Source organism: Mus caroli, unplaced genomic scaffold, assembly GCF_978045245.1.
Source record: "Mus caroli unplaced genomic scaffold, Mus_caroli_1 scaffold_10, whole genome shotgun sequence".
Lineage (NCBI taxonomy): Eukaryota > Metazoa > Chordata > Mammalia > Rodentia > Muridae > Mus > Mus caroli.
Window position 1 is genome coordinate 11,623,968 of NW_028227265.1, and position 25,348 is coordinate 11,649,315.

Sequence of the window (25,348 nt, forward strand, 5' to 3'; positions counted from 1 at the left end):
TTTGAAACTTAAAACTCATAGTAATCCTCCTGCCTTAGCCTTTCAAGTACTTGGATTTATAAACACAGCCACTACACTTGGCTTTGGTTATCTTAAAAGTGGAAAGTAAACCATTTTCAAAACATTGTGCTATGAATTGCTTTTTGTTCATGCCAGCACACTCCAGATATCTATAGGCTACGTGAGCATGGCATGCATTGACTCTGCTGATGGGAACATTGCACTAAACCTAAATAAGTAGATCAGCAAAGATAAGGAAACTGTTACCTGTTTGTCACTGATTAATGTCTAAGTGTGGCGATGGCATCGTCACTATGCTTTTGGTTCTGATCTTCGAAAGATACACCCTGAAATGTTTACACACAAATTCTGAATCACCCCTTGAAAATTAAGTTCCGACAGTAATGTTTTTTAAAGCTAAGTGTAAGTTGAAGTTGAAGAAAGGATGAAAAAAATAAAATTGTCTTAAATTGATAGATTAATACGACTATTCTCTCATGTCTAGTTTGGCTGTTATTGAAATTGTTAGCCATGCCTGGGTGTGCACGCACCCAAAATCCCAGCACTCAGGAGGACGGGCCAGGAGGATCGTAGAGTTTGGGGCCAGCCTAGGCTAGGTAGTAAGACACTGTCTCAAAAATACAAAAGAAGAGAAAATAAAAGAAGGGAGGGAAGGTGGAGGAGAGGGGAAGAAAGAGAGGGAGTTTTCTATAATAAAAAATGTAAACATTTTCTCTCATAATTTATCTGCTAATGCCAAGCCCCTACACCTTTACATCACAGCTGTTAATTCCCGACCAACTCAATGATAGTTTAATCAAGACTAATCGCTCCTAACACCCATCCCCTAAAGCAAACAAACAAAGGAAAGGCAGTACAGCTTCCCTGGTTTAGATGATGCTCTAAAAATCCCAACTCAATAACTAGCACAGAGAAGCAATGCTCAGTGATGTTATGGGAGCCGTTTATTGACATGTGTAAATAATACGCTATTATAATTACTGCTCAGAGAACTACCAAAGCAGTGCTTCGCTTTTTTCTCTCATATTAGGATGTCATGAGATGAGAAAGGGAGAATGGCTCCTTAGTATAAAACCAGAACTTCATAAAGGAATTACTGAGTAGTCGCTTCACCGGGATAGGCACATACAAGCTGGAGTATACTCACCGAAGTTCTGTCACGCTAAAGCTGAGCATGCGCAATGTTAGCATGCACAATGCTAGCGGGTCCGTATTTAGTCTGGCAGTTGCTCTGTGCTTGGTTCTGGTAAAGTTGTTGCCTTTTATACTTCCTGCTGGAGCTGGAAAGAGGCTGTGCTGGCTAGCTTCTTGTCAACTTGATACAAACTAGACACCTGAGAGAAAAGAATCTCCATGGAGGAATTTCCTCTATTGGACTGCCCTGTGAATGTCTGTGGGGGCTATTTTCTTGAGGGATGGTTGATGAGGGAGGCCCCAGCCGACTGTGGAATGTGCCACACTTGGCTCTAGGTTTGATAGGAGAGTAAGCTGAGCAAGCCAAGGGGACCAAGCTAGTAAGCAGGATTCCTCCCCGGCTTCTGCTGCAGTTCCTGATATGCTTCCCTGGATGACGGACTACACACTGTGAGCTGAAATAAACTCTTTTCTCCTCCGAGTCTTGTGATTTTGTTTTTTTGTTGTTGTTGTTTTGTTTTGACACTTTGCTATTTTTGAGATTATAATTTAGTTACATTTTCTCCCCTTCATAGCCTCCCATAAACTCCTACCCCACTCTCCTTCAAATTCAGAGCCTCTTTAATTATTGTTTTTGCCTCTCTCTCTCTCTCTCTCTCTCTCTCTCTCTCTCTCTCTCTCTCTCTCTCTCTCTCTCTCTCTCTCTCTCTCTCTCTCTCTCTCTCTCTCTCTCTCTCTCTCTCTCTCTCTCTCTCTCTCTCCCCCTCTCTCTCTCTCTATCTCTGTGTATGTGTGTGTGTGTTCCTAAATATAACCTGTTAATATAATGTTACCTGAAGGCATGTTTTCAAGGATGGCCATTTGGTCCTGTTCAACCAATTGATGTGCTCCCTGGGGAGGACCACCTCTCCTGCTCCCTGGGGAGGACCACCTCTTTTTCTCAGTCACGTGTAGTTCATTGTGTTAACAAAAATCACGGCCATTGGAGGAGAATCAACAGGTACTAACTTACTAAACCACATAATCTCTAAAACAGTCTATAAACATTTGTCTTTATACCCACAGATAAGTGTAGAGCACAACCAATCACATCTATAAAACACCCACAGCTAAGGCTCACAAAGCATTGCAGAAGGCAGAGTAAACGGATTGTAAGAGCCAGAAAGGATCAGGGAGTTTGCTGTGAGACTGTGTCTCCAAATGACATCAGAAGCTATGCCTGGAGAGTCTCACCAATGTGACTGCCCAAACATTAGGTGTACAAGGGGGACAGAGGCACGTGCCATACTGGGTGTGGAAAAGTCCAGGTCTGTTTTGGTCATGGTGTTAATCACAGCAATAAAAACCCAACAAGGACAGAGCCGGTGTGGCAAAAAGAGAAAACTGCCTATCTTTTAGAGTTCTGATAAGCTTTTTTAAGCCTACACACATTGAAGAGGTTTGTGTTCATAGCCCAGAGGCAGATGGGAAAGACCATTACTTCCTAGACAGCATGAGGAAATGGGGTCCCCTCTCCCCGATACTGAGGATAGCTCAGCCTTCAGAAGGTCCAAAGATATAAGATCCAGCAAGACAAGGGAGTGTTTTGGAAATGGTACTCCAGAAATACTGAATGCCAGTGCTTTCCTGAATCCAAACATGGACCAGAAAGAGTCCAAAAAGGACACCCAGATAGATAGATAGATGTCATCCTAGTGACCAGTGACCACATGCACCTCACCTACACCCCCAAAGTCTGTCACCACTGTACCATGTTTGGAACAGGAAAGTACTAACAAGTGTTTACATTTAATTCCTGCCAAGCCAGCAGAACAATAAGATCTTAGAATTGCCTTTGAGAAGATTTAAGGAGAATGAAGATGTATACCGGGTTTTACACCTCTGCATCTATGGTAGTTAGTTCATGCATACATAGTATGAATAGTTCATACTACGCCACTTAAAATCAACCATGCCAATGAAAGTGGCCATAAAGCAACCATCTCTGTGGAGTAGTAGCCTTCCTCCACATCTGCAGAGCTGTGTACTTCTGGTGATACGGGTTTGTGTGTACTGTTTCACATGATCTTCACAGAGGGAAGAGAATTCAGTGGCTCTCAAGTGGCTCAGGAGCTGGGCAGGGTGTGAGAAGGCTTAATGGGGAAGAGAACTGTCTCCCAGACAGCTTGCTACTTGGTAGCTGGTAGCTCCACCTTGGCCCGGCACCCCAATCCACACACAAACACCCAATTTAAAACATCTGTGCAAAGCTGTAATTTTTAAGATGGATGGTGCCGAGCCCATTATTAAGCATGAATTCTCTTCTTACATGATCCCATCTAGGTTCCCACCCAATGGTCAATCTAAGTCACGGCCAAACTTTACCACACAGAAAAGCGACATTTAAAGGTGCATGTTGGGGAACAAGGTCACAACACTTTCCAAAACTCATGAGCCACACGTATCTTAAATCAACTCACTGGAGAATCAACATGTTTAGAGTATTCTCTTAATACACACTTTGAAAATCAAGGAATTTAGTAAGGGCTGCCTCTAAGAAACAGGAGCTGAGGCTGAAAGGGAGCAAGGCGCCTATGTTCTTCCTATTGTTCATTTCTGTACATTTCTGTCCAGGTTGCAAGTGTTAAGTTTTCATACCTGGGACACATAGCTGAAGTGCCTATTTAACATATCAAAGTGGATCCTGTCACCAGGTTCTCCCGGCATCCCTCAGTCCCTACCTGTTAGAGGTTATGGCTAGCATACTCGCCCTCTATCCCGAACTCTCTAGTCCACCCAGGGGCTGGACTGCCCTTCCCCCAGAGGCTCTTCCCTACACAATCCAGCTTTTGGTTACCTGTTCTTTGTACCTTTGGCCTCCTGGCTTCTGCCCCTGGTTCCCCTCCCCCACCCTGCTCTTTCCCCTTCCCCTCTCCCCACACTGCCCAGCTCAGTCTGCTCATGTCCAGTCTGGACTCTCCCAGATGTGTCTGCCTCTGGCTGTGCTCTCCCATATCTCTCTAATAAACTCTCTCCTCCACCACGTCTAAGAGCAGTCAAGTCTTTCCCTTCCCTCTTTATTTCGTTTCTTTGTTTTCATTCAACAAGGAAATGCATAACTTTTGTAACACTATTTAGAAAACTTACACTTTCTTAATCAGAGGAAACGAATACCTAATTAATCTTTCCCTCTTTGTCAAAAACACCCACTCCGCTGCTAGCTAATAAAATAGTCAATGGTCTTTGAATGTTTCAAATGCTTTCAAAGAGAACACTGTTATTGTTGGGGTTTGGGTTTGTTTTTTTGTTTTTGTTTTTTACTCACTTTTGTTAGAAAATCAAAGTTTGCCCATGCCACATTGGCCAGGAACATCTACCAACCGTAAGATCACCAGTGAGAGAAAATAGCTGGAGGGAGATTGAGAACCAGTATCGGAATGAAATTTTCTCTTTCCATCAGCCTCCACCATGTGGTGGTGTAGGGTCGCAGGAAAATCAAGTCCTCGGGCATCGGAATGCTCTCAACACACAGGTAGCAATCTAGGAAAGTATAATGAGGCCTCCATCTCCGTCTCCTCCTCCTCCTCCTCTTCCCCTTCCTCCTCTTCCTCCTCTCCTTCCTCCTCCTCTTTCTTCTTTATTTTCCTATTTTAAAGTTATAACAGGAAAGAAAAATCCATAAAGCACGAAAGTATCTCAAATAAAACTTACTATATATGATAACTGAAATCATAAGACCGCTACCAACATAAATATCCTTGAAAACTATGGGCTGTGTGTTTTTACAGTGGCGGGATTCTTATCCCTTGAATGGCAAGATAACACAATGAGCCGAAGGCCACTGTACCTAGCAAGGTTTCATCACAAAAGCCTCCTTGTTGGTCACTGGCTTTGACTTGTTTATTCTGCTCTCCTTTTCTGAGCATAAGGGCTCAGAGGTAAAGAACGTCTGGTCTCTGGAACTCCAACTTGAGACCTTTTGTTCGTTGTTAACAAACACATAAATTACCCTCTCGGGGAAATTAAACACCCATCTCAGCTGTGAATTGAGTTCTATAATCATAATGTGCTCCCAGGGCTGGGGATGGAGTCCAGCAGATAAACACTGGCTTGCACACACGGGGCCTGAGCCTGATTTCTCAGCAGCACCTTCAAGGGTCCTAAAAGGGTGGGTGTGTAGACACATACTTGTAATCCCAGAGGTGAGGAGGCAGAGGAAGGATCCCTGAGGCTTGCTGACCCTTCAGTCTAGTGGAACTATGAGTCCTATATCCCAGTGAAAGACCCTGTTTCAAAATAGCAAGGTGGACAGCAGCTTAAAAGCAATACCTACAATTGACCTCTGGTCTCTACACAAATACACACATACACACACATACACATGCACATATACATATGCACACACATGTACATACACATGCATATATATACACACACATGCACACACATGTACACACACATGCACACACATACACATGCACACACATGTACATACACATGCACATACATGCATATACACACACATGCACACACATGTACACACGCATGCACATACATATACATGCACACATATGCACACACATGCACATATATGCACACACACCACACACACATACACACACACACACACATGCACACACACACATATAGAGGTACACGCACACACATATGTATATGCATGCCCATAGACCCCATACACGCATTCACATATAACTACACAACAAAAACCCATGTTCCCCCAACAGTTCATGCCCACATTCTCGTTCATTCGGAGACAACCTGCCCCATCTCCCACGACTGTCTTTGCAGATTTAGGCCTGTGGTTGAATACTTTGGTGATTGTTTTTTAAAGAAAATAATTTCTCTTTATAATCCTTCAAGCAACTGGCTTCTTTAGAAACTCCCCCTGGCAGCTCTAAAGATACCATTTTAACTGAACAGAGCATTCTGGTAGAATTGTTATGGGGTGGGGAGGAGGGGAGCTGGTTTCGTTTCACCCTTGATCTTTCTCCCTTTTTAGTAAGATGAAATAAAAACCTGTAAACTCAGTTGGATGGAATTTGCTGGAGTATTCATTCGGCTTGTGAGGGAGCAGAGGATGCAGATAATTCTAAAAGATGCTGCCTCGCCCTTTTTAAAGAGCAGCTCTGAGCTTACTCATTCGGTGTGTATTAAGTAGATAAAGAACGGGACTTCAAGCTCTGAAAGACGCAGCTATGTATAAAACTTAGGAGCTGTGCTTGCTATAGGGACAGACAGAAATAAAAGGGACTGTGCAATTAGGCACTGAAACTGTAACACAGCCTGATCGTTTTCCTCTGATGCAAGAGAAAGATGAAATACGACTCAACACGACAGGTAGGTAGAGTCTGCAAGATAACAGACAGGAAACACTACTCCAGGCGTTCCTCCAGCAGCTGAGTACCTGTCTACATGGACTGTGAATCTCGAGTGTCTTCAGGCTTGTGGGGGAGAAATGGAGATATAGAAGAGAGGGCTAAGAAGATGGAAGATGAGGCGACGAGCTAGGTATAGACTTGACTGCCAAATCCTGACCCGGGTTTGGATTTTATCTCACGGGTGAGAAGAGAATAGCTTAAAGAAGGAAACCAGTCACAGCAGAGCCTCTGAACTCCTCCCTGCTTAGTCCTGCCTTCCCTTCCCCCACCACCCTCCTCTGCTCTCAGCCAGCATGGTCTTAGACAGTTTCATGTCACTTCAAAATGGAGTCATCCTCTTCCTTGTCATAGCTCAACACTTCACGGTGACTTGAGGTAAAAATCCTACCAACACATGGCCTTTGGGCTCTGGGCCTAGCTTGCTCTCCAGACTTGTCAGTCACCCAACAGCAACATTCAGACCCTTTCTGGCAGGCTCAAAGACTCCCTTCTGCCCCTGATGCCTGCCCTCATCTTAGGGTCTCAAGCAAGTCTCTCAAAGCTCCTCAAAATCTAAATCAGGAATCCCAACAATTTATGAATGATTCTAAGGCCGGTGGTGGCCTCATCTGGTCCCCCTCCTAGGGGGAGGAGTGATTTATTCAGCACCTACCAAAGATCTGGAAATATATTAGATATATATATTAGATAATATTTATTATCTAATATATATTAGATATATTATCTATTATCTATATAATATATAATCTAATATATATTAGATATATATTAGAATATATATTAGATATATATTATTATATAATTAAATATATTATATATATTTATAAATATAATTATATATAATTATATATAATTATATAAATTTATAAATATAATTATATATATTAGATATATATTAGAATATATATGTTAGATATATATTAGATATATATTAGATATATATTATTATATAATTAAATATACATTATATTATTAAATAGATATATACATTATATTATTATATATTATTATAATATTATATATTATATATTATATATTATAATAATATTATATTATTATATTATTAAATAGATATATATTATTATATAATTAATATATATTATTATATAATTAAATATATTAGATATACATATTAGATATATATATTTATATAATATAAATATATTAGATACCAGAAAGGATTTGTTAAAGTAAAAAGATGGCAAGAAAAAAAATAGGAGGAAAATGGCAGAAAATGGCAGAAAAAAATGGCAGAGAACATGGTACAGAAAAGGCTAAATATCTAAGTCCAATCGGCTAAATGGTGAGATGGGTAAAGAATGCCCCCCACCCCCATAGGTTCACGGGTTTGAGCACTTGGCCCCCAATTGCTGACAGTTTGAGGAAGTTTAGGAGGGTTGGCCTTGTTGCAGGAAGCATGTCATCTGGGGGGTTGGCTCTGAGAGCTTAAGGTCCTGCTCTTCACGCCTCCGCATGGTGATGGTGATGGACTCTTACCCCTCTGGAACAGTAAAGCCCAAACGAACCCTCCCCCTCCTGTCTATAAACTGTCTCGCTCACGGTGCTTCATCACAGCACAGAAAGGTAACTAAGACATTATATGTATTCTAAATATAAAATACAAGTGTATATTATGGAAATATGAAATTAGAAATTCCATCCAGCTTAGCAGTTTCCTAATCCTAACTGCTCCTTAGATTCACCCAAGCGAGGGCTGGAGTCAGTAAAGCTCCTGCTCTGCATCAAGGTCCTGAACTCAAAAACGGGGCCTCTTGGTAGGTTGCTCAGCAGGGGATGCTTGCTGAGCATGCGTGAGGAGCCAAATCGGCAAATCAGCAAGTGGCAAACAATAGGCCCACTGTGTTGTGTCGCACCAGGGCGGTGAGAAAGCAGAGACAGGAAGAACTGTGGGGCTCTCTAGTCCCAGGCTCAGCTCCAGGTTTGGTCAGACACCCTGTCTCAATGGAGTAAGATGAGGCTGATAGGATACCAGATGTCATCCGACACCCTCCAAGGAACCACACAGACACACACCACATGAACACACGCACCACGTACATGAACACACACTATTCATGCACGGCAAGCCTATTCCTAGTGCCAAGGAGGAAGAGACAGGGGAGTCACTGGCTTGATGTTTAGCTAGTCCGTCAGAAATGGTAAGCTCCGGGTTTCCTGACAAACCATGTTTAAAAATAAGACGAGGAATGATGGACACCTGACCTCGACCTCCAACCTCCACACAGTAAAAGACACGCCCACAGGCGCGCGCGCACGGACACACACACACACAAAAGGACACTATACACACAAGAGAATTGTCCTAGTTTGGTTTACGTTCTGGGATTTAAAAAAAAAAAAAAAAGAATAAAACATTCTGATGAAAAGCAAGCTGGGGATGGAAGTGTTTCTTTGGCTTACAGACTATCACTGGGAGAAACCAAGACAAGATCGGGAGGCAGGAACCAAAGCAGAGACCATGGACGAATGTTGCTCACTCCCTGCCTTGCTTCCTGCTTCTGCTCAGCTAGCTCCTGTGCACTACCAGCCAAAGGGTGGCACTGCCAACCTCCATCCAAGCCATCAAGAAAATGCCCCAGGGGCATTGCCACAGGCCCTCTCTTTAACTGAGGTTCTTTCTACCCAACTCTGTCAAAAGAATCATGCAAGAAAACGTTTTATTGTTGTTGTTGTTCATTTTAACAGGCTTTAATTTCCTCTGTGTATGCCAGTCATTTAATTTCCAGGGTCAAGACATGTTTAGAAAGTACGTGTCCCGGGGGCTGGAGAGATGGCTCAGAGGTTAAGAGCACTGACTGCTCTTCAAGAGGTTCTGAGTTCAACTCCCAGCAACCATATGGTGGCTTACAACCATCTGTAATGCATATAATTCCCTCTTCTGGTGTGTCTGAAGGCAGCTACACTGTACTCATAAACATAAAATGAATAAATATATCCTTAAAATTCAAAACAAAAAGAAAGTACTTATCCATAAAGCCTGTGAGACCATGTCTATACTTCTGCACAAGTAGCCGACAGATTGCAATAAGTAACTTATTAGGAGAGCAGGAGGATGCACTGCACTGCTTCAGGTTTGAGGTGGGTTGCCCTGGACTCACAATTTTACCTGTTTAATGAATGAGTCAGGGAAGCAGGAAGAAGGAGCACAATTTGTGAGGAGAGACAGACTTGATATTGGATATTATGCACTTCTCAATCAACACTTAAATTCCTCATCTCTAGGACTGTCTCAACAACGCCCTCCCCGTCCCTGCCTCATTTGGGTGTCTGTCCTTGCCACTGCCATTTTGGGCTAACACAATGACTGTCTCTTCTTGGAGGAACGGCAGGACTACTCTTTGAAGCATTACTCTCCCCACTATGTAGTCTCTCGCCTCTCGCTGGGATTATAAATCAAGTCCTACCCTAAACCAGGACAAATGGAGACCCTCCTTGACTTTGAAATTGTGAGCAGAGTGCCTTAAGAGCTGAGAAATCTGCTGGTGTTCTCCCAGTGACAGTTTACATTCATCCCTGCTTCCAAGATTCCTTGGTGGTCCTGGCTGCTGCCCTTTTCCCTTTGTTCTTAAGCCTTCTCGTCAACTCTAGGAATGACGGGGCATCCTAATAAATATGTTTTGTGTATGCCCCTTCATAACTGGTACTCGGAAACAAACAAGCAAAAATAGCAAGTGGGACTTAATACACCGTTTGCCTCAATATCTGCATGAGAGCATCCTCTGCAGGACCCAGACTCTCCCCCTCCAGCTCCCGCACTGGGAAGGTATGTGCTGCCACAGCAGCTCTGAAGTCAGTGATGCAGAAATGGAGAGAAAGGGTGGGAGGACTCAATATGGAGAGAGGAGTCCTCTTCTTGGTGGATCCAGTAGTTGGCCTTTACAATCCCAACCAACTTCATCATGACATGACTTGTAACCATGTGAAGACCTACTCAGGATATTTCTGACCACAAAACAATGATTTCTTTATTGTATTTAATCACAACACGTTATTGAGTAAAGCATCTATCCTGTGTTCTATAATCTAGTACCATCAAGAGATTAAGGAGTTATCTCCCCTGTGAGGAGTAATTCAAAGCCACAATTACACTATTTGTCTTAAATTACTACTCATGTATTACATTTGGAGAGGTAGGACCTTTGGGTATTTGTTTTACAACACCAAATAAAAATACAGAATGTTTTTAGTTGACTGCTTGAAAACTTTGGTCTTTATCTCTCAAACTAGTGCTGAAGAATTGAGACAATAGCATCCCTGTTTTGAGGAAACAAATCAAAACCCAGTGCTCAAGTAGACTAGAATAGAGGTCTGAATGAAGTTATGGAGCTTGGCCAGTGGTTGCTGGTTGTACACATGCTATTACATCCACAAAGGACGATGTTTTCCTCTTCTTAACCCAAAAGGACTCATCCTTCAAGAGTTACCTCAGACACCCTTGAGCTTCCTGGAGACTGTCACCTTTCCTTCTCCTCTGCCCTCAGGCACTTCTTTCAAAATCCTACACAGTAGCCAAAGTCAGACTTCTAGGAAGTGGATTAGCAGGTATGACTGCGTACTGTTTGCTTGGTAGAGTTTCAGGTTTGCAAGATGGGGAGTGGGCTGCAGCTACAGCACACAGCCCTGGGAATGACTGGGAGGACTAACTAGTCCTTGGGCTAACTTGTAGGATGTAAAACAAGGCCAGGAATCTGGCAGGGAGTGGAAGTCGACTGAGTCTCAGGTGTGTGCCCACCAAGTCTCCGGGTCTCCACCTGCTCTACCTTACCAAACCTTCTAGCATAGCTTCACGTCCCACAATTCCTCCTTTTCTTTTTATAGGAGGGGCATCATTGGAGTGTCTAGAGTGAAAATTTAGTGGAAGTATCAAAATAAAACACAACACCATAAGCCAGAGGGGTAACAAGGGGTAGGAGCTAAGAAAACAAGGGATTATTGAAACAATTAAATGTCATACCATTTGGGATACACTACCTTGGCCAGGCCAGAGAGGCTCAGGGACCGTTGCTACGCCATCTCTGGTCAGCAGGCTCTCGTCACAACTGTAACCTATAGTTACGCGATACTTCATTTTTCTATGGTCACCATAATGAAATACTACAGGGGTGGGGCGGGAGGGGGTGTCGGGTGTCGGCTACATGTATTTCTTATAGTCACGACCAAGGTAGTAGTAGTTTTGGCTTCTCTGGGGCTTCTTTCCTTGGCGTGTAGATGGTCTTTCTTTTAGCATACACACCTCCGGTGCACTCAGAAGTTTTCATCTTATGACCGGAGGCTGAAGATTTAGCCGGCCTAGTGTGTGGCTGTAGGTTTCATCTACAGCACAGGGGAAGAAAGGCTACCAGCCACACTGGATGTGGGTTCCTCCTAAAGGTTGTCTCTTGAAAAGCCCTGTCTCCAAACACAGTCACGTTCTGAAATAATGGGGGTCAGGACTTCAGTATTTGAATGGAAGGAGACATAAGTCTACCATATATGGTTAGTCCGGTAACAAGATAGCAGGATTTTTTATTATTATTATTATTTATTTTTGGTACATTCTACTGCCAAGGCTTCATATAACGATATTTTCTTGACTTTCAAGTCTTCCCACTTTGATCTGAAGAGGGCCATCCTGGATTAAATTTAAGGTGACCCTAAAAGTCACTGGCTGCAGCCATTTTCTTCCTTCCACGGTATTTACTGCTTTCTAATGTAGCTCCAGGAAAGGGTGGGAATGTGTTTTTAGCCCCTTGGTGCTCACCCATGTCTCACTGACAGTTATGAGTAAATGTGTTTCTGTAACCACTTAACACATTTTGTCTTTATTTACTCCACTGAGAAAACCTGCAGGGCTTTTAATATCCGGAATGCTTTATGAATCTCGGCTTTACCACTTCTCCAGCGGGTTGCTTATTACATGCCAGTGATGTGTCCTTCCGTGTTCTTACGGCACCACAACTTGTGGAAGTCCATTCTGCCCTTCCATCACGGGGATCCCGGGGATCAAACTCATGTCCTCCTCGGGCTTGGTAGCAAGTGTTTTCACCCATTAAACCACCCCTGGCCCCTTCACAAGTTGTCGCCGATCCTTGCGTACAGCTCTTGCTAGTTCCTGCCATTCTTCCCATTCCAGAGGGAAATCCTTCAGGCTCAAAGATGCACAGCGAACAGGTGTATGCATATTCATCAGTCTTCCACGGTTTGTGTGCAGCCCTGCAGCTATCACGCAGCCTGGGTTTGTGGCCACCTCCTTCACTCTGTGACAGAGCATAGCGACAACAGCGGCTCAGGGCTACTGAGAGTTCTAGAAAACAAGCTTCATAGAGAGCTCTCACCTTTCGTGTTTCTAAAACTTTTAAACTCTGGCAGCAACCTCAGCGGCCTCAGCTGGAACCTCAGCAAGGAACTTCCAGACCGGGTCCTTAGGGAGATCTCGGGTGTCGTGGAGACCCCGCCTACAGCTCCAGCGCCCTCCCCTTAATCCGCCTTTCCTGAGGTTAGCCCTGGGACCCTGAATCGCAGTCGCCCCGCGGTGGCCCGAGCTCCTACCACAGCTCTTTGCGGAGAGACGCGCTCCGGGAGCTTGAGAAGCCAGAAGCAGCTTCAAGCACTAGGCACGTGGGCGGGGCAAGGTGCCCGGGCGGGGCAGCGCGATGGGTGTGACTAATCGGGGGCGTGGTAAAGGCGCGGGGGCGGAGCTAAAGCTTTGCCACGCCTATAAGCGACGTGGCGGGGGCGGGCCTAGAGCGTGGTCTCGTCTCGCTCCGCTCTTGACCGTGCGCAAGCGCAGTGCGGCGGGAAAGCCTCTACAAGTGCGTCCAACATGGCGTCGGAGCGCAAGACTAAGTTATCCAAGAACCTGCTGCGCATGAAGGTGCTGAGGTCGGGGAATGCTGGGTTGTCGGGCGGGGAGGCTGCTGAGCTCCGAGATGTCCCGTAGTGGGACTCGGGCCGAAGCGATGAGCAGACTGGCTCGGGATGGCCGCGGCCAGCGCACCCCATTCATTCGCTCAGCCTGCGGGCCATTGGGCACCAGGGGTGAGATTTTGCTTAGCCTGATGTGGGGAGGGAGCCTGCACAACGTCCATCAGAGCCTGCAGTGTTGAGTACCGTGGTGGCTGAAGTGTCTGGGCCGCCTGGGGAGTTAGACTTCTCGCGAGAAGTGGTCCCTAAGGAGGAACAACGTAAGGGATGGCAGGTGGTGTCCTAAACTGAGGGAAAGTGAGTCCAGAAGCTAAGAAGGAGAAAAATCAGGGACGTTGCTAAGAACTAAAGGTAGCTCGGACGTCTGAAAGACAAGGAGCATAAAATGAGGCTGGAAATCTTAGTGGTCACACATCCAAGGAATTGTAAGCCAGGCTGAAGTTTTGTTCCTGTCGCCTCAAGAGCAGGAGGAAACCGTTTTCTGAGTTATTGCTTTTTTTTGTTTGTTTGGTTTTTGGTTTTTTCGAGACAGGGTTTCTCTGTGTAGCCCTGGCTGTCCTGGAACTCTCACTCTGTAGACGAGGCTGGCCTCGAACTCCGAAATTTGCCTGCCTCTACCTCTCCCAAGAGCTGGGATTAAAGGCATGCGCCACCACGCCTGGCTAATTATTGCCTTTTTAAGGCCACTTTAACTGTACTGTGGATGATGCTTAATCAGAAAGGCCCAGCCCTACAACGTGAAAGCTCACAGCCAAAAAGACCAGCTAAAAAAGTTCCTGTGTTCTGGGTGAAGGTTGTCTTCGTGGTGGGAATGGAGAAAATGTTAGCAGTGAGGTGAAATGAGTTCTCCACTAACTTTTAAACAAAATGAGTTTTCCTTTGTGTGTGTGCATGCATAGCTGTATATACACCATGTGTGTTCAGGTGCCTTCGAAGGCCAGAAGAGAGTGTTGGAGCCCCTGAAACTGGAGTTTTTAAGTCAGCAGGTATGAGTACCAGGACTTAGGCAAGAGTCAAGGGTGCTCTTAGCCACAGAGCCAACTTCCCCATCCCATGATTTTTAAATTTGAAGTTGAGCCAACTTGAGCCAGCTGAAGTAGCTTTGATGGCACACATTTGTAATCCCAGCACTTGGGAGATGGAGGCAGGAGCTTATTTTGTGGCCAACCTGAGCTAGATATGAGACCCTATCTCAGACGTCATTAAAACGGAAGCAGTTTAACCACAACTTAAAGGGGGTGTGGGGTTAAAAGCAGATGAACACAGGAGTTAAGACAGGGAAAAGCTAAATCTTGAAGCTTAAATAATATACAGTCCTCCCAATATTCAGACATTGTTCTCCGTGTATTGTATATACTGAACCACTTAATTCACATAGTAACATTTGAAGGAGTTACAGTCATCATCTCTGACACCTGAGGTATCTGAGACAGAAGTAACAGCTGAAAAGACCGGTCATCGGGCCCCAGAGCTTCTGCTTGTAATGATTAGCCTGTAGCACCTGTCTCTAACACACGGGGAGCTTGATTACAACGCCTAACTCAACTGTATTATAAACATGTGTTTAACACAGCTGTCCTACCTACCAAGCGGTATAGTTTAGCTACACAGTACACTGTAGAGTTTCAGTAGTTTACCCCAGGATGGTGTAGCTGTCTGGGAGCTGTGGCCCACTGTGCCCCAGCACGCTAATAGAGTCTCCTCTTACATATGGCTAGCCCAGGAAACAATTAGCGCTCCGAGTAGTGTTTCTAATGGGTGGTAGCAGATCCCCACCATATTAAAGGTGATTTGATTCATTAAGCCTCACCATGTGAAGTTGTAGTCTGTCAGGGCTTATGGTGAAATGAAAACTCTCTTAGAGAATGTGTTTCCAAGAAAAGGAAGGAAGGCATAAATGGGTGCTGTGTCGAGGGCCGGGGAGTGAGCATTCCCCCATGAGCTTTGAGTGCAAGCTGAGCTGGGATGTGGAAGGAGGGCGGGCAGGATGATGCCCCTAATTTAGTTAGGGAAGTACTTCTTCCTGCTCGTGAGCAAAGTCGAGGTCCTGACCAGCCGGAGCAGTTTGTAATCATACTGATTTCAGAGGAATGGAGCGGGCCTGGGGAGCACCGAGCGCTCTGAGCTCCTGGCATAAGGCAAATGAGCATGTGCTAGGTAGTCAGGGTGGATGCTGAAGATAACAACATCCAAGTGGATGAGTATGTGTGAGAGCATTGCCTGTGTTCCATTTGCCTCAGCAGCTGGATTGACAGAGACCTTTGCTGGTGGAATGGAGGGTGGTGGGCACAGTTGAGGCAGGATACCCTAGAAGAAGGCAGGGAGCCTAGATGCCTAGAACAGTCACAGCTGAGGTGGCTGTTCTGCTGGAGCTAATGGGACAAGAGAGAGAGCTCTGAGCGTTCAGTCCTCGAGCGTTCAGTCCTCGCTCACCCGTTTTCAGGGTATGTTTTAGTTTTTGTTTGTTTTAGTTAAAAGGTTTCCCCCACGTGTGTGTCTGCACCACGTGAACGCCTGGTGCCCAAGGAAGCCAGAATGGGTGTCAGACTCCCTTGAACTAGAGTACCGGGGTTTGTGATCCCCAGTGTGGATGCTAGGAATCGAACCTAGGTCCCCTGGAAAAGCAGCCGGTGCTCTTAGTGACGGAACCATCTCTCCAGACTCCTCTCCTTGCTCCTCCTTTTTAATGCATTTATATCTTTTATGTGTTTGTGTGCACGCACGATGGCACACACCGAGGTCAGAGGGACAACCTCTGGGAGTTGTCTCTCCTTTCTACCGAGTGGGTCCTGAGGATCAAACTCAGGTGGTCAAGCCTTGGCGACAAGTGCCTCGAACCAGTGAGCCATCATGGCAGGCCTGTCAGCATCCTTGCACTCCTCTGGCTGGGGCAGATATTTAGGATGGGGGAACTTCTGGTGGGAGAGGTGGGGATGTGGGCAGAAGGTTCGCCAGTCAGATGGTTTGACTAGCGACAGTATTGGTCTGTAGTCTTGGCTCTTTCTGGACCTTCCAGGGTACTGTGTAAAGAAAAAGACAGTAACTGTTGTAGGCTTGTAGGCCAGTGAGGACCCACTGCCCTCCTCAGCCCACCACAGTCAGCTCAGGACTGAGTCACCATGACTGTGCTCTGTAGAGATGATCTCTTGTGCAGTGTGTAAAAGCATTCACCTGTCAATAAAAAATGCTGCTGGCCTATTAGCTTAGGCAGGAAACAGGAGGTGGGAGATCCATAGGAAGAAAGGATTCTGGGATAGAGAGAAGCACTGGGGATTTGGCCCTAGACACACAGGAAGACAGTGTGGTGTAACTGGGGTCCCAGTAACCAGCCAAGTGGCAGAATTTAGAATAGAATAATAGGTTGTTAAGTTATAAGATAGTCAGGGAACATAGTTATCTGGCCTAGGTTTTTATAAATATATTTGAGTCTCAGAGTCGTTATTTATGGGAGCTTGGGGCCCAGAGGAAAAACCTAAGTTTATAGAAAACATCATACAGCAATGCTTCATTAATCCCAGCACTGAAGAGGCCTGTGAGGCAGGTGGATCTCTGGCGTTCAAGGCCAACCTGGTCTACATCATGAGTTCCAGGACAGACAGGGCTACACAGTGAAATCCTATCTGGGAAACCTTAAGAAATAAACAAGCAAACAAAAAACCCTAGACAGTTATTGATCGAGCTGGAGAGCTATAGTTTCCCAGAGTCTGCTCTGAACCCTCAGTTTTGAGGGAGGTGAAATTGCTAGTTTTAGAGTATGTTCTGAGGTCTTCCGAACCCTAGACATGCTTGGTTCACAGCCATGTTCTATCCTCTGTCCAGTGTAGATATGGGTGGGTGACTGTCTGTGTGCCTTCATGTATCTGCTAAGCAAAATTGAAGATAGGAGGCAGTTCGTCAGGTTTTGCCACCAAGAATGTAAGGGGCAGTGTGAGGCACCTGTACTTTGACCCACAGGGTCACTAATCCAAGGGTCACTGATACTCAGGGAATCGTTTGTCTGCCGGGTGCCCTGGTTCCTGTGGCTGGCTGCCCATGAGCCAGGGCACTGACAAGGGCTTGCTCCTGTTTTAACAGTTCATGCAAAGAGGCCTGGACTCGGAAACCAAGAAACAGCTGGAAGAGGAGGAGCGGAAGATGATCAGCGATGAGCACTGGTACCTGGATTTGCCGGAGTTGAAGGAGAAGGAGTAGGTTACTGGGGTTTATGATGGAGGGGAAGGTGGGGGAGGCTAGCACAGATGAGGAATGTTGCGGGAAAATACTAAAACAAGCTCTCATGCTCCTACCTCCAGCTCTCTGGAGTTGGCCCCTGCGCCACGTGAGCTCATTTGCTGTCTCTCTGGCCCCTTGAGGCCACAGGGCTCCTGCCAGGCCATCTCTAAAATACACCCCCTCCCCCAGCCCAGTTCTTCTCACTTCCACTCAATGCCCCACACACCCCACCTAATTACCAGGTAGAATCAAGACTTTGTTGTTGTTGTTTTGGTTTTTTGGTTTTTTTTTTGGTTTTTTCAAGACAGGGTTTCTCTGTGTACACAGGGACACTCTGTGAGTGTCCTGGCACTCACTTGGTAGACCAGGCTGGCCTCGAACTCAGAAATCCGCCTGCCTCTGCCTCCCAAGTGCTGGGATTAAAGGCGTGTCCACTACCACCCAGCAAATCATGACTCTTAAAGCTTAATTACCTAATCAGATTTATATAACAATATAAATCACAATTTACAAGAAGCCAATTACAATACTTTCAGAGCCAATTGATAGTGATAAAGCCTTTACCCCAATTATTCTAACCTTGTGAAAATCTTAGCTACCTGTGGCTTCTTCTTCCAGTCCCTCTGCCTCCATGTTGGCTTCTCCTGAGACCTCTGTCTCTCCGACTCGTAGCCTGTCCAATCACAGACTTCCCACTGTCCTAATGTGATTGGACAGGGAAAATCCTGCAACGTTTCACCCTTTCTGCTTAATTTAAAAAATATAAATTTCTCAAAATATAAATTAAGCGCAACTACTACCATTTTTGTAAATTCTATGGTATAAGATAGACCCAACGCCCAGTCCAACATTTTGAACACTGTCTTCCATCCTAACTTAACAGACTATAGTTCTGCACCTGGCTATGTCTTGGCTTTAGATTGTATGTCACCTGAAAACCATCCTCTCCAATCTGTTCCTCACAAAGTAAAAGGCTTAAACATCTCAGGTCAGATTAAAATAACAGTTAAGAGGAACTGGGTCTAATCCTTGTACTTAGAAAATTTTGCATCAAAATAAGTTGTCTCGGTCCTCCCGGGCCTTCTGAGTGCTGAGATTGCAGCGAGGGAGCACTGTATGTGGCTTGGACATAATAGCCTGTTTAGTCTTATTTTTCCAGTTTAGTTCCAGAATTTTTTTTAATAATCTGTGACTATATTCATAGCCAGTGTAGCCTGTGCATCGTCGGCAATGCGGTTGACTTAGGCCACTTGAGTGTCCACAACTCCTTTCTTTTCCTGGTTTGCATAAAATTGACGCGATTCCATTGTTTCTTCTCCACTGTTGATCAAGTCTCATCAGTGAAGTCATCTGGGGTCCAAAGGTTTTTTATTGTTGTTGTTGTCGTTTGTTGTTTTTTTGTTTTTTCTAGGCAGGGTTTCTCTGTATAGCCCTGGCTGTCCTGGAACTCACTCTGTAGACCAGGCTGGCCTCGAACTCAGAAATCTGCCTGCCTCCGCCTCCCAAGTACTGGGATTAAAGCATGTGCCACCACTGCCCAGCCCGAAGTATTCTTATCCAGAAGATGTGCGTGATGAGTTCAGATGGGTTTTCTTTAGTGGGTGCAGGACTGTCGGAAGCAGGGCCTTCCTCTGCAGCCCACGCTTGACTCAAACTCAGCCGCCGAGCACTGGGGTCTTGGTGTTCCTATCATGCCCACACCAGTTCCCTCCTTCACAGTTTTTTTTTTTTTTTCTTGGCTATAGAATTCCTATCTGGTTCTTTTTTGCAGTTTCCAGTTAAAATTCAGGCTTCTTGATGGTTTCTTTCACATTTATATTTCATTGAAACACTCAGGTGGCATGTTTGTAGCTTTATAATCATTAAACTAGTTTTTAACTAATTCCATCATCTCTTATTTTTCTTCTGCTGATGAAGACTATGTTCTCCTGCTGTTTTGCTCGTGTGTGTGTGTGTGTGTGTGTGTGTGTGTGTCGCTAACTCTGAGTTTGGTTGTTTTCCCTAATAAAGTGTTGAGTGTTGTCCCATTAGACAGTTGCCTGTCATGCCCGTACACTTACTGTGTCTGTTACACTGAACTGTCTCTGCTCTGCTCTGGCTGAATTAGCCATGCACCTAGTTAGGACCCTTCTGCCACATATCACAGGGATTCAGCTTGATCTCTCCTCTTGGGCTGGACAGAACGCAAGTGTCATGTCCCGTCCCCATTCCGTCCCCCACCCAATTGTCTAATATACACAGCAGGCTGCTCTTCATCTCCCAGGTGCAGTAGGCTAGGAAAATGCCTCTGCCCCCAATCATCAATACCCAGGACTCCACCTCCTGAACACATGCAGACCCTTGGGAGAGATGACAGACTGCCACGATGAAGTCCAGGATCTTTAAGAGATTGTCCTGGATTATCTGGGTGGACTCTATAAGTTGTGTTTCCTGGCATGTGAGGCTGGGTTTTATTGCTATAATGAAGTGCCCGAGGCTGGGTGAAGGAGGAGAGAGATTTGTTTAGCTGGAGAATTTTGGAGACTCAAGGGCATGCCTGACACTGGTATCGGCTCAGCCCTGTGTACAAGCGAGCGTCTTGAGGCAGGAAGCGAGAGGCGAGGATCAGACTCAGGCTTTTATGATGCTCACTGTTGTGAACTCCAGAGACAGCATTTTTTTTCCCTATGCTGTGTCCCTGGTGACTTCCCACCAGGCCCTACTCTCCCATGGCCTCACCAGAGACCAGACCTCCCCCACGTTGGCCCTTGGAGTACTAACAATAGCACATTTTAACAGAGGCCACAGAGAAAGAAGGCTCTGACCACAGAGGCAAAGACCCGAATACCGTGGCCCCTGGCCACAGCACCAGCTGGAAAGATGAGATGAGTGGTCATTGGGGGGCTTCTAGTCCTGCTTCAGCACTGATTCTGTACTTGTCTCTGGAATGACCCGGACTTGGGCACAGGTTTAATGCTGTGAGAGCCTAGGTTTACAGCAGCGTGCGGCCGACCCCAAGGGAACCATTACAGTGGCCACAGAGCTGTCCTCCAGGAGCATCTGTCCCCCCTGGGAGCCATGTAACTGAAAATTCCACCAGAGAGTCACAGAGAGCTCACAGCAAGTCCCTTTCTCTCTTCCTGACCATGTATCAGCCCCCTCTCTGGTCCTGAACTTGAGTTTGACTGTCCAGTTCAGCAAGGCCAGCCTCTGCTCCCTGCTCCCTGCTCCCTGCTCCCAAAGGAGAGCTTGCTCCACTTGGCAGTTCCTCACAGTCGTCACGGCCCTCTGCTCTCAGTAGTTCACCGTGGATACACTTGTGCTCGGTTTCGTCCTGTTGGCTACAGTGGGTGCTGAGTGAGTGCCTGGAACGGAAGGTTTGTGTTGTTGCCCTGTGTGATGTAAATGGTTTCTTCTCTGGCACTGTGTCTGGACCAGGATGTCCATTCTTTCCTTCCTTCCTGCTCCCCAGGCCCTGGACTCACCTGTGCGTGGTTTTGGCAGAGGGAGTAGTTTTTGGTCAGAAGCAGAACAGGACTCCATAGAGGAGTCTGAGGCCTGGCCGTCACTGGCCTTGGCTGGCTTGCTGGAGAACATGCTGACCTGGGATTTGGGTCCCAAACCAAAGACTAAAGAATCACTCTTGGAGTCAGACATACTGTGTCCTGTTCCCGAGAGCGTTTGTGCCCATGATGTCTGTGCTGTCCCTTGCGGCTGCAGTTTGTCTGCTGGCCCAACCCCCAGCGTCACAAGCTCCTCCACTGACCCAGGAGCCACTGAGACAAGACTTCAGTCTGGTGTTTATAGCCAACCGGGCCATGTGTGAGAGCCGCCCAGGCCTGCCGTCTGTCCCCCGTCCTGCGTTCTAATTGCCATTCAACTCTCCTGAATATTTAATGAGCACTTGGGGGGGGGGGGAGTCACTCAAGAGTCAGGTTTTTTGCTTCAGCCGTGAAAAGTTCAAGTTTATCGAGAATTCCTGGGGTCTTTGTGTGGTGTAATTATTTACAGAGGTGGGAGAAGCCATGCCCAAGGCTGCGGTGGCTCTGTCTCCCGGTGCCGTTGGCCAGGTGGATCAGCTTTAACTGCTAACCCTGGGTAGAGATCTCACTGCGCTCTGGCTCGCTCCTCCGGAGAGCCAGCAGATGGATTTCCACCCAGTCCTGACTCCACCTCTGCACTTGGTTGCGAGCAGATGCACTGGTAACACGGATTTCTTCTCCTCCTCAGGAGCCTCATCGTAGAGGAGCAGAGCTTCTCCCTGTGTGAAGATCTTCTCTACGGAAGGATGTCATTCAGGGGCTTTAATCCTGAGGTTGAGGTATTAAATATAATTGCTTCAAATTTGAAAAATTTTTTTCCAATTGAATTTTTTCCTGCCAATAATTGAGCTTCAGTCTCTTCCCCACCAGGTACCATTTCTCCTCATTATATAAAAAAATAACAAGTCTTGAAATATTGCCATAGCTATTTAAAGAAATTGCAGCGTGGCAGTCTGGTTTTATGGAAGAATTGAGTGGGTAATTTAATATAGCGCAGTGTGCGGTCCCTGACGCAGCCACTGTTAGTTTCAACTGGGTCTTTTACAGGACTGTCAAGACTATTCATGCCATGCTATTATGAGAAGTTATTCTCCGGCATCTGTAAATGTCTCTCTCTTAATGGGAAAATGCTACTTAAGAATGGTGTCATTTGACTTTGTAATGGACAGATTTTAATCCAAGCTGGTAAATAGATTGGTTTTTTTTCCCCCCAATGAATCCCTTCAAAAATGTGTTTGAAAAATGAATGCTCACCTGTGACCGGGCTGTCAGTTATCTTTCCTGACCAGGGTTCACAGAAAAGCAGGCCTTCACTTTAGCATAGTACAGGAACCCTGGTGCCTATGTTGAGAGCCCTCCTGTGGGCTTGGTCCATGCAGATGTGTGGTATCAACTTTAGCTTGTGCCAGATTAGCCATGGTTCTTCAATGTGTGCAGTGACACTTGGGCTGTCCTATATGGTGGCTGTCCTGGATGTTAAAGGATGGTCCAGGCTACCCCGAGGCCTCTGCCCTCCAGGCTACCTCCCCCCAGCCTCGGCCCCCACCCACTCAATGCCAGCAGCACACCTGCTTCCTTCAGCTCAACTGGTGTGACTAAAAGTGTCTCTCTCTGGCCACTGTCATCTGTCCCCTGATGGGCAAAAACGTCCCCAGATGACAGTCACTTTTCTGGAAAAACTGCAGTCACCTAAGTCCACCACACCAAAGTTTATTTAAAGATGGAGAGTTGGTGGGGGCGGGAGGGGGGCTACTTCTGGGGTGGGGGGACACAGTGTGCACATAGTGAAGGTGTTACATTTGCAGCGGCCACACTAACCTTGTTGACTGCTCATCTCCGCCCCAGCCTCCTCTAAGCTTTAACTGGGCGGGAGTCTGGGAGGCAAAAGGAAGCAGACATTTGGGGTTTGTGGATTTGTTGGCTGAAGATTGGGGTTTTGGTGGGCAAGTTTCCCAAAGCCGCCTCAATAGGAAGGTTCAGGCGTAACAGCTCAGAGAATGGCCCAAGTCAGTGAGTGTCTGAGGGCCTCCTCACTGGCCTTCCTCCCTCAGCCTCCCCTTGCTAGAAAGAAACAACTGCTTAAAGGTTTGTTAGAAAATGACAAGTGTGATTGATTAGTACAGTGTGAAGAAAGAGGTGAAGAAGTCCCGGGACATCGTCTGAGATCCACTGACCTCCACCCTGTGATGGCCGCCCCCATCCTCCATGCTACCCCCATGGGTGGATCTACAGCTACTGCCTTCCATTTGGCTTAAAGATGCGTTCAAAGGCAATGGAGAAGGTTGTTCTCCTTTGTCGTCTCATGGTTAGCTGGGTGCCTCCCTTTACTGTGAGTGACAGGCAGGGTCTGTGTTGTAAATGACAGCTTACCTGGCACGGAGCTCAGCTGTCGCCGGGACCCTGAGCTGCTCCTGGCACTGGCGGCACAGAGTTTTGTCCATTCTCTCAAGGGACTCTGTGACTAAGCCCTGCCAGAAGACGGCGGCCTTGACCCCAACCCCTCCCCTGCCTCCCTGATGACCAGCGCTGCTGTCTCTTTCAGAAGTTAATGCTTCAGATGAATTCTAAGAACCAAGCAGAGGCAACAGAGGAAGACGAGACGGTAGAGGTCGATGTGTCTGATGAAGAAATGGCAAGAAGGTAACTGAGTCCGGGGCCCTGGGAACGTCCTCTTCCCAGGGTGTCCTGACTGCACAGTCCATGGAGTTTTAACTCTAGTGTGCAGTCATGGGATGTGCTTGCTCCTGATGGCCCAGTGGCTTCTTGCTGGGGCACGTTGGCCATGAGGGCTCCTTCCCATCGCTCTCTGGTGACAGCACACATATGTCTCAGTTTGTTTGGGGGATGCAGAAACAAAACCAGCAGAGAATTTAATTGTCCTTAGCCAGCTGCATAGATTTTTAATTCTTGCGGTCTCTTTTCACTATAAATTTTGTTTTTCTTGTTGCATTTGGCATGATGTTTTTGGCAAGCCTTGATTCTTTTTTTCTTTTTTTTTTTAATTTGAAATTAAATTTGTGCTATACATCTTCCTAACAGATATGAGACTTTGGTGGGAACAATTGGAAAAAAGTTTGTCAAGAAAAGGGACCGAGCCAATTACGAAGAAGATGAAAATGGAACTATAAAAGCCATAAAACCTAAGAAGATGTTCTTAAAGCCCCAAGACTAAAATGGATGCCTCCGATACAGGGGATGCCTGTGAGCACAGCGTGGTCGGAACTCATCCTCCTGTCGTCTGTACTGGTTAAAGTACCGTTTCCCTCTAAAGAAATGCATACGTTTGGAGCTGTGCTGTTCTTAAGACAGATGTGTAATGGATGTTATACATCCTTTTTATGACATTCTCAGGGGCTTCAAATGTGTGGGCACAGGCCGCTCCCTAGATTTTTGACCTGATTCTGTGTGTATATACCCACAGACAGGCCACATGCACACCTGCACACCATTCTCGAGTCACTGTCCAGGAATGACATTTGTAAACTAATTATTGCCTTTGTTTAACTGCCCTTATATTTATATTTTACTTTTTGGATCATGTCTAGCCAGTTCACTTTGGAGTCAAATCTTTGAGAACTTTTCAGAAGTGATTTGTCAGGAACCGATGTGGCTCTCGGGCCTTTGTCGTGTTGAGTAGTGTGGGGTTTGTGTATTTTAAACAGTCATCTGGGTCATTTTTCTAATGTTCTATAATAAACTTATACTTTTCTGTTTTCTTACACTTTGAAGTAATTTTAGTCTTCCTCAGTAATACAGCCTTATGCAAATAATAACTTATAAAGCCTAGCCATTAACTGAGAATGTACTAATATAAGGTTGAACCACAGAAGGTTGCCTTCTGTCAGTCAAGTACAATAACCAGTTTCATAGGGTAGAACCCGATAGAATTTAGCACTGACCAGACCCTACCTAGCACATGGGCTTCTCTGTCTGTCCAGAGATTCTGACAGTTATTGGTATCATTTAGTTTTGTCATCAGTGATAAGTGAATGACGTCCCTTTGGGTGGCTCTCTGTAGACTCCAGTCATGTGACCCCAGCTCTGTGCGTTGTATGCTAACCTTGCTCTCCAGTGACTGATACTCAGGTATCCCTGGGCCCAAAGAGATAACGTGGATCACCTAAACACTTGTCCTATACCAGCTGGGAGCCTGCTCAC

The 25,348-nt window shown here is 45.9% G+C and overlaps 1 protein-coding gene across 1 annotated transcript; it reads left to right on the forward strand.

Annotated features, from left to right (window-relative positions):
- Nucleotides 1–13,298: 13,298 nt before the first annotated feature.
- On the forward strand, nt 13,299–24,911 carry Mphosph6 (M-phase phosphoprotein 6). Its single transcript, XM_021170734.3, has 5 exons — nt 13,299–13,407; nt 17,532–17,644; nt 21,879–21,969; nt 23,733–23,830; nt 24,230–24,911. Exons 1-5 carry the CDS (start codon nt 13,357–13,359, stop codon nt 24,360–24,362), a joined length of 486 nt encoding a protein of 161 aa, XP_021026393.1. The 5' UTR covers nt 13,299–13,356; the 3' UTR covers nt 24,363–24,911.
- Nucleotides 24,912–25,348: the final 437 nt, after the last annotated feature.